The sequence below is a fragment of the Acinonyx jubatus genome, chromosome D1, assembly GCF_027475565.1.
Source record: "Acinonyx jubatus isolate Ajub_Pintada_27869175 chromosome D1, VMU_Ajub_asm_v1.0, whole genome shotgun sequence".
In the NCBI taxonomy this organism is placed as follows: Eukaryota; Metazoa; Chordata; class Mammalia; order Carnivora; family Felidae; genus Acinonyx; species Acinonyx jubatus.
Genome location: NC_069390.1, coordinates 37058145 through 37076425, shown reverse-complemented (window position 1 = coordinate 37076425; position 18281 = coordinate 37058145). Strand labels below are relative to the sequence as shown.

Genomic DNA, 18281 nt, shown 5'->3' with positions numbered 1-18281 from the left:
AAGAGCTATGAGTAGCAGCTTTCTCTAATACCTTGGGCCCATTTGAAGGAGATAGCCTCAGAGAAGGGAATGAGCTTATTTTTCAGTTACCCTGCCTCCTAAATGGTGATATATATATCTTCCCCCATCACAGGGCGTCACCTACCCAGCATGTCATGGGATATGGAGCAAATGGGCTCCTCCTCTAGAGAGGAGTAGATTGGCAACCACCTCCTTTTGTGGTGAGTACCACATGCAGATGGAATTATGGTAGGTAAAAGTTTAGGAACAGCTTGGCTAAGAACTGAAAGTTGATAAAGCACATGTCTAAAACCATTTGGGGTGTGTGTGTGTGTGTGTGTGTGTGTACATGAGGAAAGGTTTTTGACCACCAGTTCAATTTCTTTAATTCTTATCGGTCTCCTTAAATCCTCTATTTCTTCTGCGTTTTTTATTTTTCTAGGAGTTGATGATCCATTTCATCTAAGTTTTCAAATATATTCATACATAATTTTATCATAGTCTTTTTACTTTATTTTTTTATTATAGTCTTATTATTTTTATACCTCTTTTGTGTCTTAGGGAAGTAGGTCAGATACACTTGTGTAGTCCTGTATCACTGGCTGTGTATGTAGACATATACATGTATTTGTAGGTACAGGGGTAGAAGTGTGCATGTACCTAGTGTGCAACTATGTGTTAGTGGGAGCCAACCAATAAATGTGAGATGAAGTCAGAATTTGTATTTATTTCATTTACCTTCCTCCCATTCTCCCTTCTACTTTAGGTTCATATGCTGGAGCTGTGATTGCAATGCCTTTAGCTGGCATTCTTGTACAGTATACTGGTTGGTCCTCAGTATTCTATGTCTATGGTATGTTGCATTTCTCTACAATAAAGTTAAAAGAAATGTATGTGAACTAAAACAAAGTGATAGATCACTGAATAGACTCCTGCATTTACTCACATTTTGCCCATTAATAATCCTTTTTTCATATTTTGGGAAGATCAAGGAAAATGTCTTATCTTTATGATTCTCCCTACCTTGGTATTTATTGTTTTTAAAAGCAATTACATTGCTGGTGGCAACGTTGACATGGTATGACATATATTGTCCTTGAATATGAAAAAAAGTTAGCTCTTGATTCATAGCCAATTAAGAGGAAAGAGCTAGGCAGCACCCACTTTTCTTTCTTTGCTACTGCTTTCTTAGTTATTCCCCTGACCCTGCCTTATCAAGGCTGAATAGGGGTAGAAAGCTGGAAAACAATAGTGGGGTTAATGCAGCAGTGCAGTTTTGTGATGAAATATTAACTGTCAGCTGCAGCAACAGACATTTTCGTCTTCATTATTCCAGAATTAAGTGCGATGAAACCTTCAAATGGAAATAAAAAAGGACCCGAAACTCTAAGTCTGAAGTCCTTAGAGAGACCCCTCATGTCTCTCTCTAGATTCTTTTTTTTTTTTGTAACAATCAGAAAAAGAGAAATATAAGAGAGCTGGATTCCAACTGATGTCACTGATTAATACCATCTTTGGATGTGGGCCGAGAATGTGAAATATTAATGAAGTCATGAGGTAGAACCGGACAGTATCTGGCTGCTTCCAAATTTGGCATGATCCATTTCCATTTCAGAATGTTCTCGTTAGAGCAAATTCTTATATTTGCAGAATATTATTTAATATGCTTTATATAGCAGGAGCTCTTATTCTGGTTCAAAAGCCATGGATGGGTTTTAGATTCATGAATGCCCAAAATTATCAGCCATACATGCATTTGTACATTTTTTCCTGGGGAGATATTTTTATCAGATTTTAATCCATATCTTTCATTAGATTTTCAAGAGTCCATAATTCTAAGAAATTTAAAGCACGTGTGTATAGTTTAAAGCAAATGTAGTACAAGTTAGGATGGCCAGCCATTAAATCCTCTGATTTGTGCCTTCATTTAACCCATTACTTAATTGAAAATATGATGTGACAGTAAAGGAAGAATATTAATTTCCACAAAGCACTCATGAAAATCAATCCCATTATGTAAGTTGTATCTCATTTAATATTTATCATTGAATGGTACAAAATTTAGATATTAGATACTCTGAAAATATCACATTATAGCACTTGCCTACTGTGTGTAACAAAAATTAGGTCTTTGAGCCAGCCACACATTCACTATTAATAATTTAAAAATTAATATGATATGAACTGAATAATGGCTTACATTAAAACAGATAATGCATATATAGCAATTAGCTAAATGTCTGGCACTGCAGATGCATTCAGTTAGTGGTAATGGTAATTACTACTGAATTACACGAGCTTTCATTTATTGAGTGCTTTTTTTTTGTGCCATCCACTGTGCTAGTTACTAGTTGCATTATCTCCTTTAACCCTTCTTTGCCACAGTCTTATAAAAAAAAAGAGTCATCTCATTTTATAGTGGAGGTTTACGGAGATTTCATCATTGATTAGAGCATATATCTAATGAGTGACACAGCCAGGATTTGAATCTGGGAGACCCATATGCCACAACGACTACACTCTACCAAATGTTCACATACTATCTAACCCCCAGTTGTGTTCTCTGTCATGTTTGGTAATGAAAAAAAAAAGCACGGCATATCAAAATCTGTGGTATTAAGAAACAATTCTTAGAGATTGAACAAGCAGGAAAAAAGTATTAGAGAGATCAGGAGTATTTAGATTGTTACCCAAGGGATAAAGAACGGTAAGAGGCAAAAATAAATGACCATCCTCTGGGAAACCAGAATAAACCACTTGAAATTTTTTCTTTTATTAATTCTTTAGGTTTACATTGCACAAAAAGGGCATGATTTAATAGTGAAAGTGCTAAAGAAAGGGATGGAGAAGAACTTGCAAACAGTTTATTGTATTTAACTTTCATCTGCCCAAAGAGTGATCCATAGGCAGCAGTGTGGTACTGAAAATGACATGGTATATAGTCATATAAAGTGTTAAATGTTACTACGTTAATTAGAGAATTTTTTAAATGAACGATAGCCACTTAGGCTAAAATAATCTAGATTTTATTTAATAGTCTGTTTACTAGATCTGGAGGTGCTAGTAGGAGAGTGAAAGGAGTATTTTTGTGTGTGTGGAAATATACTCACATATTCATATGGAAGGCAAATCAGAAAAGAACTCAACCTCTTTGAAGACAGGAATTTTGTCTTGTGCACCAAATACCTCTCACTTAGCAGAGTGCCTGGAATAGTAAGTGCTCAGTAAATGTTTGTTGGATGTATGAACATCTTCCAAACCATGCCATTCAATAATTGTTCATTGTGAGTTTCCCGTGTATCACCGTTATTTAATAAAGAGATAAAACTACAGGACCAGCCTTCAGACAGGTTGAAGTCTAGTGGCATAACACAAGCATAGATGGCTGAAGTCAGTTGGAGAAGCATAAACTCCAAATCACATTCTATAGAATGTGTCTGTCATGAGATTCCTATCATTTTATTCCAGCAAATGATGGTTAACTAAGGACATTTATGATAGATTTTTGCCTTTTTCTTTTGAACTTTTGCTTGCAGGAAGCTTTGGAATGATCTGGTACATGTTTTGGCTTTTGGTGTCTTATGAGAGTCCTGCAAAGCATCCTACCATTACAGATGAAGAACGTAGGTACATTGAAGAAAGCATTGGAGAGAGTGCAAATCTTTTAGGTGCAATGGAAGTAAGAATTTTATTATGGTGTATATTCCTGTTCTTATTCTTCATCTCACCTCCCTTTGACCAACCAAACTACTTTCTGAGTCCCAATTCAACAAAACCAATTTGGTGTCAATCATGATTGTTTTCTTTCCTCCATCCATATTTTCTGAGTTAGGAATGGTCACTACTTCCTTTACCTATAACTTCTTTTTTTCTTTATCTTTTCTCAATCATCAAATTTTCCCTTGGCTGTAGCTAGGACTATAAACCTAAATAAGCTTTTATAAACAGTTCAATATGATCCATAATTTAAACAAATTCAACAAATATTTGTTAATTTCAGATCACAGGAAATGCCAGATCAGCTAACACAATCATGAAAAGGACTATTATTAGTGTATTGAATTGTCTAAATGTAGGTTTTACACATATCTATTTATGCTACATGTGGTTTAAGAAATCTTAAATCATTAGAATGTCAATAATAGCTGACATGAAAATATTCTTAGCATAATACAATCTTGTTATTGATAAAATCTTACAATTTTCAGGATTATTGTTATGAAGATAAAGTATTCATATAACATGAACCCCTTTCCTTATTCTGATTTGCTTTCTTGAATGGAATCTATGGAGACAGAAATGCATTCTGTGTCAATAATGCAAATATTTTAGTCCCCGTGACATTAATATATCATAAATATTAATTGGTAAATAGCCATCTGGTACTATTAAAAACTGGGGAACAAAACTCACGTATTTAGATAGGTGCAATAATTCAGCACCTGAACAGAAACTCAATTTCCTTATGCTGAGAGATAGAAGGCACCATGCATGGCTGAAGAACCAGTGTCTCTTAACATTATGCTTCTCTTTCTTTTAAAGGCTCCTCTCCTCATTCGAATTGTATTTTATTCCAGCAGATTCTCTACTTCATTTGTTAGAGAAGGCCTGTCTTTGACACCTCATCCTAGGTTCAAAGGTCTATCAGCCACTAGTGTTGAGGCCTTTAATGAATAATCCCATATTGGATATCATACAGAAGTGAAACTTCAGTACTTAAAAACAGTATTCTTATGGTAGTCCCATGAATGGGACAGACTGGCATTAGAACTTTCCCCTTCCTGTTTCCTTCTGTAAATGGCCTGATGGTTTCTAATGGTGGCTACTTAGGAAACAAGTGGTGATGTGGGGATGGCGTGGGTGTTGGCAGTGCACTCTGGTGCCCACCAGCAGTGGTCGCTGTGCACAGAAGCTAAATATAGGCTGATCCATGGTGAGTTCAGAATTTAGCCTCAATTTCTAGCCCAAAAATGATCTGATCAGCCTATATTTTCATTGTTTAATATACCTCTTTTACTTACAGTGCTTGAGAGATTGTGTGTCTAAATCAAACATATGCTTTTAAACAGTTAAAAATTTAGTCTAAGTGAAAACCAATTTCTGGAAATGACATTAAAAAGAGCAGCTAGTAGCTTGATAAAACAGCATAGATAATCTCAAACTCCCAATTTCCTTACCTTACTGCTTTTCTGAACATAGTATTTACTTCTTACTGATGTTTTATACTTTCCTGAAGCTCCAAAAGAAAATTAAAAATGAGATTATATTCCAGTTATTGTACTTGGACTTTAGTTATTTTTAGCTTTTTATTGTGAACAAATTTAATATATAGCAAAGCAGAAAGAACAGTAACAGAAACATCCATGTCTCCACGGCATAGATGCAACAGTTGTTATCATCTTGCCTTATCTATTTCACTTTTCTTATTTCTGAATGATTTCAAAGTAAATGTATTAAAACACTTGACCCACAAATACTTCATATGCCTCTCTAAAAAAAAAAATCCTCTTTCACAATTTAAGGGCCATTATTATACCTAAAACAATTAAAAATAATTCCCTGATAGTGCCTAATACCTAGATCGTATTCAAATTTCTAATACCCAGTCCCAATATGAATACCTGGTCTATATTCATATGCCCTGTGCAGCTATTTCTTTGGAATCTGCATCCAATTAAGGATCACACATTGCAGCTGACTGTATTGTCTTTTAAATCTTTTTTTCCTTAAAAAATTAAATATAACATGCATACAGAAAAATGCATAAATCTTAAGCAAACAACTTGCTTAATTTTTATAAACACACTTATGAAGCAAACAGCCAGGTCAGTAAGTACACTGTTATCAAAATGGTATAAGCCCTCCTACGACCCCTAACAATTTTTAAGGTATAAAATTAGATATATCTTACATTTGATGAAATATTTTACAACCTGAAGAAAAAAGTTCTTAGCAGAGATGTTCCACTAGGTCTGAATAATAGAAACACTTTCCCAGCAGGAAAAAGTTATTTACTTTTAATAATATTCTGAAGTTATTTCTCATACAAACATAATAATACAATGCTGACATCCCTGTATTTGACCATTTTTATTACCTGTGAAATAAGCATATTTATCTGGCATTGTTTTCCCAGAGCATACTGAATTTTAAGAAATTCATCTATGATGTTGTCACTGGATATTTTTATTCAAAGCCACAGCACTCATTATATGTTATTAGGCTGTGTTTTTGTTTTTGTTTGTTTTTCTTTTTGTCTTATATATATTTGTGATCACAAAATATAATTTCTTACTATATTACTTTTAAAGTGATCTTGAAAGGTTTAGTTAGAGTCACAATCAAGACTAGCAATTCTAAGGTTCTATATCCAGGAATAATTACCAAATCTGTGGAAAAAATGGTTGTCTCTTCTTTTACTAATTTGGTCGGTTCAAGGATCCCAACCTCGCATTAAACAGAGTTATTTTAGGCTATTGTTTCTTCACCAAACTCTATTTTGACATTCAAAATAAGGTCATTGAGAAAGTGCTTGAGAATAGGAGAGACATTTTCAGGTCTGAAAATATTAGTCTTGAGGGGGAGAAGATAATTGCTTTATGTTTGGGCATATAGAGGATCTTTAGGAATATTAGGTATAATTTTTAACGGTTATCATAAGCAAAACCAATCATGTTTAGGTTGTGAATTTTGAAATGTTTTCAATATCACAAATAACTAATTATCATGTGCCCATGGTGTGATGGGTGGCCACTTTAATCCAGCTGTATACCATATGAGTTTTACAGAACCTTGCACTTTAGCATCACAGAATTTATATTGAAATCCATTGTCTTTCAAGAGAATTTATAGATCTGTAGTCGCATTATTGACTTTAGATAGGGTCTAGAATATTGCACTCTTAATTTTTCTTATTTTTCTTCTAACTATATTGGATTTTCAATGTTTTAGATAAGATATTTTGGATACTAACAAGGTCACTGATATGGCAATGATCTTTAGCTAAGTCATGATCTGTCATTGCAAAAAAACGTCTTAGCAACTAGGATCTGTGCTTTTGGAATTGTTTTCTATAAACATAGGATCTTACATATTCCTAAAATGTGAACTATCTAATCAGAAGAGGCTGATATCTTTTTTTTTATTCCAATGATTATTCATGCAGCAAAGATTAGACTTGCAATGAACTGTTCATTACCTCCTACTCATGCCCCAACATATACATCCTGAAAATGCGAAGCACTTATTATTCCCATTTAAGTTAGAACATATTTTAAATGGTCAGAATGGCTCTCTGTTTGGGATTTCAGAAATTCAAGACTCCATGGAGGAAATTTTTTACATCTATGCCTGTCTATGCAATAATTGTTGCAAACTTCTGCAGAAGCTGGACTTTTTACTTATTGCTTATTAGTCAGCCGGCATATTTTGAGGAAGTCTTTGGATTTGAAATCAGCAAGGTATGTAAAAATTATCCTGTTTAACTAGTGCATTATTTTTGTGTTCAGCTGAATATTAAGTTTCTTTGCCAACATTCTATCTTCTAAATTTTATAAGTTACTCATTTATGTGTCATCTATTTAACAAATAACTTCTGGGAAACAGACTGAGTAAGGTGTTTGAATGTCTGCTTCATTCAGCTGTCTGCTAGAAACTGCTCTTTGTTGATGGAAATACAGGCAAAATCAGCCTGGTCTCTGCCCTCATGGAGCTTATATCTCAGGTGGGGTGGGCAGCTCTGGAGCCTTTCCCCTATAAAGAAACATAACTTTCTTTAAGTCTCAGATCAGAGATAGTGTTACAGTGAACAAAAAATGGAATTGTATTTATACAATTACCAATCTCTTCTTCAATGCTTTCAAAAATCTGTCTGGCTCTCTTTTCCATGTAAAAGTTTATTTTGATTTGGTCCTGATTGATAGACAAATGGATAATGAAGATGTCATACATAACACACACGCATACGTGCACATGTGCACACACAGTGGAATATTATGTGGCCACAAAAAGGATGAGATTGTGCCATTTGTGACAACATAGATGGACCTAGGGGGTATTATATGAGATGAAATAAGTCAGACTTTGAGAAAAACAAATACCTTATGATTTCACTCATATGTGTAATCTAAAAAAACCTAAATGAAGAAACAAACAAAAAGCAGAATCAGATGTGTAAATATAGAGAACAAATTGAGGGTTACCAGAGGGGTGGGAAATAAGGGATGGGCAAAATGAGTGAAGGGGAGCAGGAGATACAGGCTTCCAGTTATGGAATAAATAAGTCATTGGATTAAATGACACAACATAAGGAACACAGGTCAATGATATTGTAATGCCATTGTGTGGTGACAGATGGTAGCCACACTTGTGGTGACTGTAGCAAAATATATAGACTTGTGGAAGCACTTTGTCATACATCTGAAATTAATGTAACATTGTGTGTTAACTACACTCAAGTAAAAGAAAAAAATTTAAAAAAATTCCTATAAACTTAAAAAAATCTGGCTAAAAGATTTGAGATAGCAAAAAAAAAAAGCTGAAAACAATCTTATGTGCCATTTATTCAATTTATTCATTTAACAAGCTTTTGTTGAACATGAGATGTGTAGGATTCAGAAATAAAAACATGGTTCCTGTCCTCAAGAGTTCACAGCTTGGTGGTATAGACGAAAGCAGTTAGTTACCAGTTACAGCACAGTATGCTAAATGCTACAGACATTCGTTCGTAGCTGTGAAAATGTAATCATTTTGAGATATTCCATAAAGATAAAATGAAAATGAAAATACAACCTCATATTTATAGAAGGATTTGAAATTTACAAGGTCCTTTCATATTCATAAACAACCTTGTTTGGTTGACCAGCTGGATAACTATCATCATTTCTATTGATGAGGAAACAAACTAAGGAAGGTATTTAAATTGCCTACGGCCAAGCTGGTAATATATGCCAGGATCGAGTTGAAGCCCTGATCCTTTAATTTATGTTTCATTTCCCTTTACTATGTTATTCAAATTCAGGTAGACCCTATGTTCATTTAAGCACTTAGCAAAGTATCTGTTGAATACCATCTCTGCCAAGCCCTTTGCCGAGTACTGAATACACTTGTCTGTGCTGGCAATGGACTTGCCATTTCTCTTCATGTCATTACATACGTCCAGCTGGGCTCGCTATTCATATTATGTCTCTACTTGAAAGACTATCAGAGGCCTGGAATTGAAGAAAACCTGAGTTTAGGAGAAGCTATTCTAAGAGCTCTTTTGTAATCCCTGTTTCTAAGGAAACTGTTTCCTCCATTCCTGAGAAGAATGGCTGCTTTAGATAGGCCTCTTCTCTCTAGAGCTGATCAAACATTGCAGGGTAGCCTTTGGAAGCTCTGAGAGGTGTTATACTTCTCAACAAAGGCTGCTGGAGGTGTGAGTCCATTTTCATAATCTAGGACAAATATGACACTGAGACGCTATTAATAAAGTCAGGTCTCATGGGGAAAAATTGAAGGAGCCAGCTGATGTTAATGAAACTGTGTGGTCATTCTGGCCCTGTAGCTCCACCTAATTGAAAATGCTTGAGTAAAAGCAATGATATTTTGCAAAACCTAAATACAATAACCAGATGAGTTGATTTGATTCACTTACTGTATTTTTAACTAAAATTGTAGGTAAATTCTACACACACAGATTGGCTTGAAAATTTTCATTATACTGGCTTAAAATAAGTCACAGACTTCCTTGAAAAATGTGTAAAGGAGGTAGTAAAATAAATAGAACATGGGTTTTGGATCCAGGCTGGCATGGCTCTGAATCCAAGCTGTACAATAAACAATTGATACATAACCTAGTGCTGATGTTTGAATGCTTGCCAGCCCCAATTTTCTCTTGTACAAATAATTCCATTAATATCCTCTCTCAGAACTCAGCAAAATGTAAGCAAACTAAAATATTTAAATGGAGAGGGCTCAGTTGGTTATGCTCTGGCTTTTGATTTCGGTTCAGGTTGTAATCTCATGGTTGGGGAGATCAAACCCCGTGTCAGACTCTGTGCTCACAGCATGGAGCCTGATTGGTATTCTCTCTCTCTCTCTCTCTCTCTCTCTCTCTCTCTCTTAAAATAAATAAATAAATAAACATTAAAATATATTTAAAAGGAGGATAGTTTTCTACAACCTTAGTTAAACTGAGTATCTTGCAGACTCAATGACAAGTATAATAGCTTGATATTCAGGTAGACTGACTCAGGTAAAGCAGAAACATACACACACACACACACACACACACACACACACACACACACATATACACATATGTATGTTGAAAATGGTATATCAAGGGAAGGCCAGTACTTGGATCAACCAGTCCTTTGAGAGGTCAGGTTACAAGAGATAACAAGTGACAGGAGACATTGATTCCTTTTGAGTTTCACATTTAGGGGCAGAGAAGAAGTGTTGAGTGGTTGCTCTTTGTGGCGTGGTAACCTGCCAATTTCTACAAGGACTGTGACACAGGTCGGGAGAGAGGAAATCCAGACTGTGAAGCACAAAGAGGAGAAGCACAAAGAGGAGGGTGCACAAAGTCTAATGACCTGGAGTTTCTATGAAGAACCAATCAGTTATAGTCTATATATACTGATAAAAAACTATATCTATATATAGATATAGCTATCTAAACTCTATCTATCTATCTATCTATCTATCTATCTAAGTATATATATCTAATTATATTTAGATGTAAAAACATTTAGCCTTAAAATAATGAGCAAAGTACTGTGTGTTTATCATAAATAATGATACTCCCAAAAAGTCTTGATCATTCTGATAACATGTGATCGCAAATGATTATGATAAGTCACCAAAAGCTGAGAAGATAGTTGAATAAGTTACTCAAAGTTCTGCAACTTGGCCCTGATGAGGTCGCATACAGAATATATAAACATTGTCTAAGGAACTTGGAGATTCAGTACCTTCAAATATTAAGTCAGCATGCTAAAATATTCTCAACTTCTGTCTCATTAACCTTGAGATTGTTAGCTTCTTGTACTTCCCACAGTGTTTTCCTGAAAGAATAAGTAATAATCATAGCTTTATTCTTTGTTTATCCAAAGGAATAAAATGTTTATTGAGTAGATAGTAAATAGCAAAGGGTGTTCAATTTGAGAACTTTTCAGATGTCTCAAACACTGGTCAAGATGCAGGCCAGTTGTGTGGACTTCAGAAATGCAGGTCACTCTTAGGCTTTGTCTGCCTCTGAATATCAGACACACGACATACAACTCTACACAAATCCAGCATGGTGTATTTCAGAATGTTTTCTTGTCTGATGGTTTCTCTCTACACAGTGGTTGTTTTAAATATATCTACTGTAGTTAAGAATAAAGAACACTCTGCTTTTTTCAAGGTGCTGTTCTGAAAAGCAATGTTTGCTTTAATGTCAATTTAGCTTATACTTTTACTTCGTTCACATTTGTGGAGCCTCTACTAAATGCCAATTTTTTTTAAATATGAAATTTATTGTCAAATGGTTTCCATACAACACCCAGTGCTCATCCCAACAGGTGCCCTCCTCAATGCCCATCACCCACTTTCGCCTCCCTCCCACCCCCCATCAACCCTCAGTTTATTCTCAGTTTTTAAGAGTCTCTTGTGGTTTGCCTTCTTCCCTCTCTGTAACTTTTTTTCCCCCTTCCCCTCCCCCCTGGTCTTCTCTTACATTTCTCAGGATCTACATAAGAGTGAAAACATATGGTACCTGTCTTTCTCTGTATGACTTATTTCACTTAGCATAACATTGTCCTGTTCTACCCACATTGCTACAAAAGGCCATATTTCATTCTTTCTCATTGCCAAGTAGTATTCCATTGTATATATAAACCACAACTTCTTTATCCATTCATCAGTTGATGGACATTTAGGCTCTTTCCATAATTTGGCTATTGTTGAAAGTGCTGCTATAAACATTGGGGTACCAAGTGCCCGTATGCATCAGCACTCTTGCATCCCTTGGGTAAATTCCTAGCAGTGCTATTGCTGGGTTATAGGGTAGATCTATTTTTAATTTTTTGAGGAACCTCCGTACTGTTTTCCAGAGTGTCTGCACCAGTTTGCATTCCCAACAGTGCAAGAGGGTTCCCGTTTCTCCACATCCTCTCCAGCATCTATAGGCTCCTGATTTGTTCATTTTAGCCACTCTGACTGGCATGAGGTGATATCTCAGTGTGGCTTTTATTTGTGTTTCCCTGATGAGGAGTGACGTGGAGTATCTTTTCATGTGCCTGTTGGCCATCCTAAATGCCAGGTTTTGAACTGAACTAAAAGTATTCACACATGTTAACTGGTTTTATTTGATTTTTCTTTCTCAGATGGTTAATAGTACTAACCATAAATTGTTAAAAGCCCAGTTTTTTGACTCAGGTGAAAATGGCTCAATATTTGGTTCTGGAAATCACTTAGCCCTTTTAAATTACACTCTCTTCATCAATACGAGAGAATATAATAAACTTTCATCTGGATAAAAGAGATAGAATTAAATAACTCATATATTTAAGCTATTTAGGAGTTATTCACTATCTCAATTAATTATTGTAACAGCCTGACTCTGTGGTTGTGGTACTATACTTATGCCATTGTAAAATACAGCAATCTTTGTCTCAAACTTTCAATGATCTAACATGGAAGACGTTTTTATACACAAATAATAGGCTTTTTCCCAGTACTTATAATTTGCCAAGAACTGTACTTCAAATTATACTTAGGGAAAACACTTCCTTATATGTTTATATTCAAAATTTACTAAGTCCATGTATACAATTAAAATGCATTTTCTTCATACTTCCTGCCTTCATGATGCCTAGAGAAGAGTACCTTGCACATAATTACTGGCCAAAAAATGTGTGTTGAATTGATGCTTCTAGGTTAGATACGAGCTATTTCGTATGAAATTAATACAGAAACTATATACCACTGCAGGACAATGTGACCAAAAGATTGACATTTGACATAGAAAATACCTAAAATTAAAGAACTTATTTTCATTTTCCGGGCTAAATTTAGCTTAGAAACTAACTATGAAACTCATAAGAGATACACATTTAAATTGCACTTAAGGTTTTTAGCCTTATTAAGAATTTAAAAAAAAATTTTTTAATGTAGCCTTTTCCAGCCTTATCCAATATGTTTCTTGTGCCTCTGAGTCTGTCTCTGTCTCTATCTCTCTCTCACTCACTAATGATGAAGTTTTCCAAATACATTTAAGAATATAATGGGGTGCCTGGGTGGCTCAGTCGGTTAAGCATCCGACTTCAGCTCAGGTCACGATCTCACAGTCCGTGAGTTCGAGCCCCCCGTCGGGCTCTGGGCTGATGGCTCAGAGCCTGGAGCCTGCTTCCGATTCTGTGTCTCTGTCTCTCTCTGCCCCTCCCCCGTTCATGCTCTGTCTCTGTCTCAAAAATAAATAAAACGTTAAAAAAAATTTAAAAAAAAGAATATAATATGGGCACATAAATGTGAATCAGTCTGTGATAAGATTCAAGATAATTTATTCATAAACTCAAATTTTACTGATTCATCACACAGAAAAAAAGCATTCTCTTCCAAAAGACAAAAAGTAAATTTACTTAGCTTTTCTCATTTATTCTGTGGAAGTTATTGCTTATTCTAGGACTAAGTGGTCATTTGGAGACAGTATTTTATTTCCTTTCTTTTTCCATAAAGAGTATGATGGATTCAGAAAACCAAGACCATTAAGTTGCCCATATTACTTATGGTCACATATATGTCTCTTCTTTTTTTTCCCCTTCAGGTTGGCATGCTATCTGCTGTGCCACACTTGGTAATGACAATTATTGTACCTATTGGAGGGCAGATTGCAGATTTTCTAAGAAGCAAGCAAATTCTTTCAACAACTACAGTAAGAAAGATCATGAATTGTGGTGGTAAGTACATAAGTGATGTTAAGGACATGATTTGGCTCACAAACTGCTGATCTACAGGAGTGAGTAAATTTTTCTGTGCGTATCAAATATGCAGCACAATTTGTGTCTTCGTTGTTCATTTATAGTCATTTCTCTATCTTCAAATTTTCATAATTTCTAGTTTTAAGTAACCACATAACCAACTTTCCCTGCCCACCACTGAAACTGAAGATTGTCTTCAATGTTTTTATTAAATTGAAAGGCTTCAGTAATCCCTGTGCATATACTGTTCTTATTATTTTTAAAATAGACTTCCTGAAATGGTTTGCTATGTCAGATAGGCATGAACGTTTTTAGCAGTTTTAGCTCATTGGAAAAATTTACACAAATTTGTGAAGTGTTTCTATGTGTTTGTTTCTGAAGGTTTTGGCATGGAAGCAACACTGCTTCTGGTTGTTGGCTATTCTCATACTAGAGGTGTAGCTATCTCATTCTTGGTACTTGCAGTGGGATTCAGTGGATTTGCTATTTCCGGTAAGATATGTTTTTAAATTTATAAATGTAACACCCTGATTTTTGCTGTTAATACACACACACACACACACACACTTTCCTTTCCTCTTTAATATTCTGACTGTTGAAAAGTTACTCATAATATTTCCACTAGAAAATAAAAAGAATAAACATTTAGAAATAATTATTTGGATTTGTTACTACCAATTTCTCTCCTGCTTACCCTCCTCCTCCTCCTTCTTCCTCTCCTTCTTCTTGTCCTTCTTCTTCTTCTTCTCCTTCTTCTCCTTCAGAGAAAATCTCTCTGTAGTGTGAGCATCACATTTTAAGTATTGTGTAAGAAATCATACCTCATACTCCCATTATATCCCTGAGCTAGATTATCAAAAAATACTTATTGAGCACAGGCTGTATCCCTAGTATCTTCTAAAGAGGGCGATGAGTGTGGTAGAGAATATTCTACAGTCACCCACTTCTAAGAGGTTTAGGATTCTCTGAGTTTAAGCTTGTGTGTATGTTTCAGGTTTCAATGTTAACCACTTGGATATTGCTCCGAGATATGCAAGTATCTTAATGGGCATTTCAAATGGTGTTGGCACATTGTCAGGAATGGTTTGCCCTATCATTGTTGGTGCAATGACAAAGAATAAGGTAAGATGGAAGTGTTAGTTTTAGAAGATTCTCTCTCATGGTAAAAAAAAGTTCTTGTGTTCTGTTTGACATTCTCTTTGTGGTCCCGTCACCAGACCTCTGAGTAAGGGAGATAAATGAGGCTCAGAAGAAAATCTCTCTCGAGGAACTCTGAGGAAGGTTTCTTTCCCAACCAATAAACAATATGGTTTCCAACACCTTTTAATATTTCTTATATTTCTCGTTTGGCGAAACAACAAAAAAACTTTTTTCTCTTAGCTTATTAGAACATGAAAATAGAAGTCTTCTGAGCTTTATTTGGAAATGTCAATTCAGAATCCACAGGTATCAATGGAAGAATATTATTATCAGGTATTTGTCCTTATATGTAGAGCTTCAAAATTATGGTTCACCAAAAAGAAATAAACAAAAGAATTAGGAGGAAAAAAATATAAGTACATGAATGGAAATTAAAAGAGAGATTATGGGTATTTTAAAAATTAGCAGACCACAGATATATTTGGAGTTTTATTTCAGATCCTGAGATTTACAAAAAATGTTAATTAATGAAAAGTCATAGGATTATGGAAAATTTCTATCACAGTATTTGCTTTATATACTCAGAAGAGGGGTTTCCCCTAAAGATAGCATTGTATGAAAAGCTTGATGGTGGTGCATTCAAAGAAGATGTTATGCTTTTTTAAACACAGGGAGTTTGTTCTCACAATGCCAATTTTTGTCACTACAGTCACGTGAAGAGTGGCAGTATGTTTTCCTGATTGCTGCCCTGGTCCACTATGGCGGAGTTATATTTTACGCAATATTTGCCTCAGGAGAGAAGCAACCCTGGGCAGACCCTGAAGAAACAAGTGAAGAAAAATGTGGATTTATCCATGAAGATGAGCTTGATGAAGAGACAGGGGACATTACTCAAAATTATATAAATTATGGTACCACCAAGTCTTATGGTGCCACAACACAGGCCAATGGAGGTTGGCCAAATGGTTGGGAAAAGAAAGAGGAATTCGTACAAGAAGAAGTACAAGACTCATACACCTATAAGGACCGAGATGATTATTCATAACAAAGCTAATTGCTGGATTTATTTTTAGTGTTTGTGATTACATTAATTGTGATTGCACAAAAATTAAAAAAAAAAAAAGTGATGTAAACACATAAACATATCAACCAGGCAACTCTTGCTATAAAAACGAATCAAAAAAACAAACAAAGAAAAAAACTCATGAAGTTTCCATCAAGCGCAATCTGTAGAAGTTGTGAAATGCCATCATTCCCATTCAGGTCATCCATTTTTGCGTTTGTGATTTAATGGTTGACTGGTCAAAATTGTAGAAGCAAGTAGTTACTCTTTGGATTCATGTGAGCTAAAACTCATCACCATTTAATAAAGCACAACTAAAACAGTTGGCACATCCCATCCTACAAAGGTTAGGAAGCCAAAGCTACTTGATCATGCAAAATGCACTTATATATTTGTTACACTGTATTGCAAGGTATCATGCAGAAGTCCTGTTAAGAAAACTAAAGATGTCACGTTGGCTGCATCAGGTGTTGGCAACATTTATTGAATATAAATTATAGAGTTGATATATCTCTCAATTAGAGAAGAATATTGTGGGCTAGCAACTAGCAAGGTGTACTAAATAATTATTGTTATTACATAATGAGGAATATTTTGTTGGTTCTGAAAAGAAATATCTTGCAGTGTTTTATATGAAATGCTTGTGCACATATACTTATATCTGTGAAAGAGAACTTGTAAAGTGGGGGGTATGCTTCATGTTCTTCCATTCATTTACCTAACAGTATAAAACACTTCACACTTCAACAAAATCTGACGTTTCATGTAGCATATCACATAACTTTTTTGCAAAAAAATATAAAAAGTAAATAGACTTTAATGTATTTTTTATTACAACTTTGTACTGGTTGTAACTTGCATTAGAAAAAAAAAGATACACATGCCATAAAGAATCTAATAAGAAATTTACTACGGAGATATATCCCTTAAAATGCAATATTAACAACAAAAGAAATAGAAAATTGTTTAGATATTCTTCTTCCTTAATAATGAAATACTATATTAACCTTGTGCCACAGAGCTATATATAATATGAAAAGATAAACTTAATAGAGTACTGTAAGTAGACAATTTTATTATTTAAAGTCCCATTTAAAAGATCTTTGTCTTAAATATATAGGACAATAAATTATATTAAAAATTATATCTATATATATATCTGTATATCTTATACATATCCATACACAAAAACATAATAAACAATCTTCACAAAAAACCAAAAATAGCATACACCTCATGTTGGGTTAGGGGACTGCAATTTCTACTTTCATAGAGTCATAGAATTTTAGATGGGGGCAGAGGCATTTTGCTTGTCATTTCTTAATATAACTCAACAGGAATTGCAACATTTGTGTTCCAAGCAATAAGTGCAATGCATACAATTTCCTGTCTGTATATTATCTTCATTTTGCTTGTGGTAGCTGTCTGGGTGGTTGGAATGATTTTTTTTCTTTCAAAAAGTTGACATCAGACCTCTTTATAATGTTCTAAATGATAATAACACATTTCCCAATTCAATGCAAAATATGATTGGTGTATTTAATTGTCTATTCTGGATATTTGATCTGTTCATTGGTTCATTGTACTGTGCTAGTGACTGGAAACCCCTGCTACTGCAAATAGAAAACATAACATTTGTTTTAAAGATGCAAACCATCCCTGAACCTTGAGAAAATAAAAACATCCTTTGCTTTGTGTCTCAAAGTGATGTAATGTGATCATGGCTTTTGTTGTGTTGAATGAAAAGATGTGGACTATCATTTTGTTGCTGCAAAAAAAAAAAAAAAGTTAATAAAATGCTCTATTTATCCTTTTGTAAAATACAATACATTAATTTGGGTTTATCTTATTTAGTTTGTAACATTAATGCAAATTTAACTTTTGTGTGCTACAATGAAGCCAAATCTAGGCTCAAGAATAATAATCTTTTTAGCTACTTGAGATTTAATGGAAAAACATGGCATTCTTTAGATTGTATGGGAGGTGGTTCCCTAGACAGAGTTTTACATCAAGGAATAGTTCTCTGAGTCAAACTCTATCTTTCAGTGATGGACTTCTCATAACATGTGTGCTGAGCTTAAAAATTTTTAGGAAAAAATTCAAAAGTTGTCACGTCAAGGATACTATACAATTTG

General features: G+C 34.6%; 1 protein-coding gene across 1 annotated transcript in view; it reads left to right on the top strand.

Annotated features, from left to right (window-relative positions):
- The window catches only part of SLC17A6 (solute carrier family 17 member 6), a 41398-nt gene extending 23446 nt beyond the window's left edge, over positions 1 to 17952 (top strand). The window contains exons 5-12 of the mRNA XM_027072984.2: positions 134 to 221; positions 767 to 853; positions 3537 to 3679; positions 7311 to 7460; positions 13790 to 13922; positions 14325 to 14435; positions 14938 to 15065; positions 15793 to 17952. Coding sequence (XP_026928785.1) covers positions 134 to 221; positions 767 to 853; positions 3537 to 3679; positions 7311 to 7460; positions 13790 to 13922; positions 14325 to 14435; positions 14938 to 15065; positions 15793 to 16128 — 1176 coding nt within the window. The 3' untranslated portion in view covers positions 16129 to 17952. The remainder of the gene's footprint in view (positions 1 to 133; positions 222 to 766; positions 854 to 3536; positions 3680 to 7310; positions 7461 to 13789; positions 13923 to 14324; positions 14436 to 14937; positions 15066 to 15792) is intronic.
- The last annotated feature ends 329 nt before the right edge of the window (positions 17953 to 18281 follow it).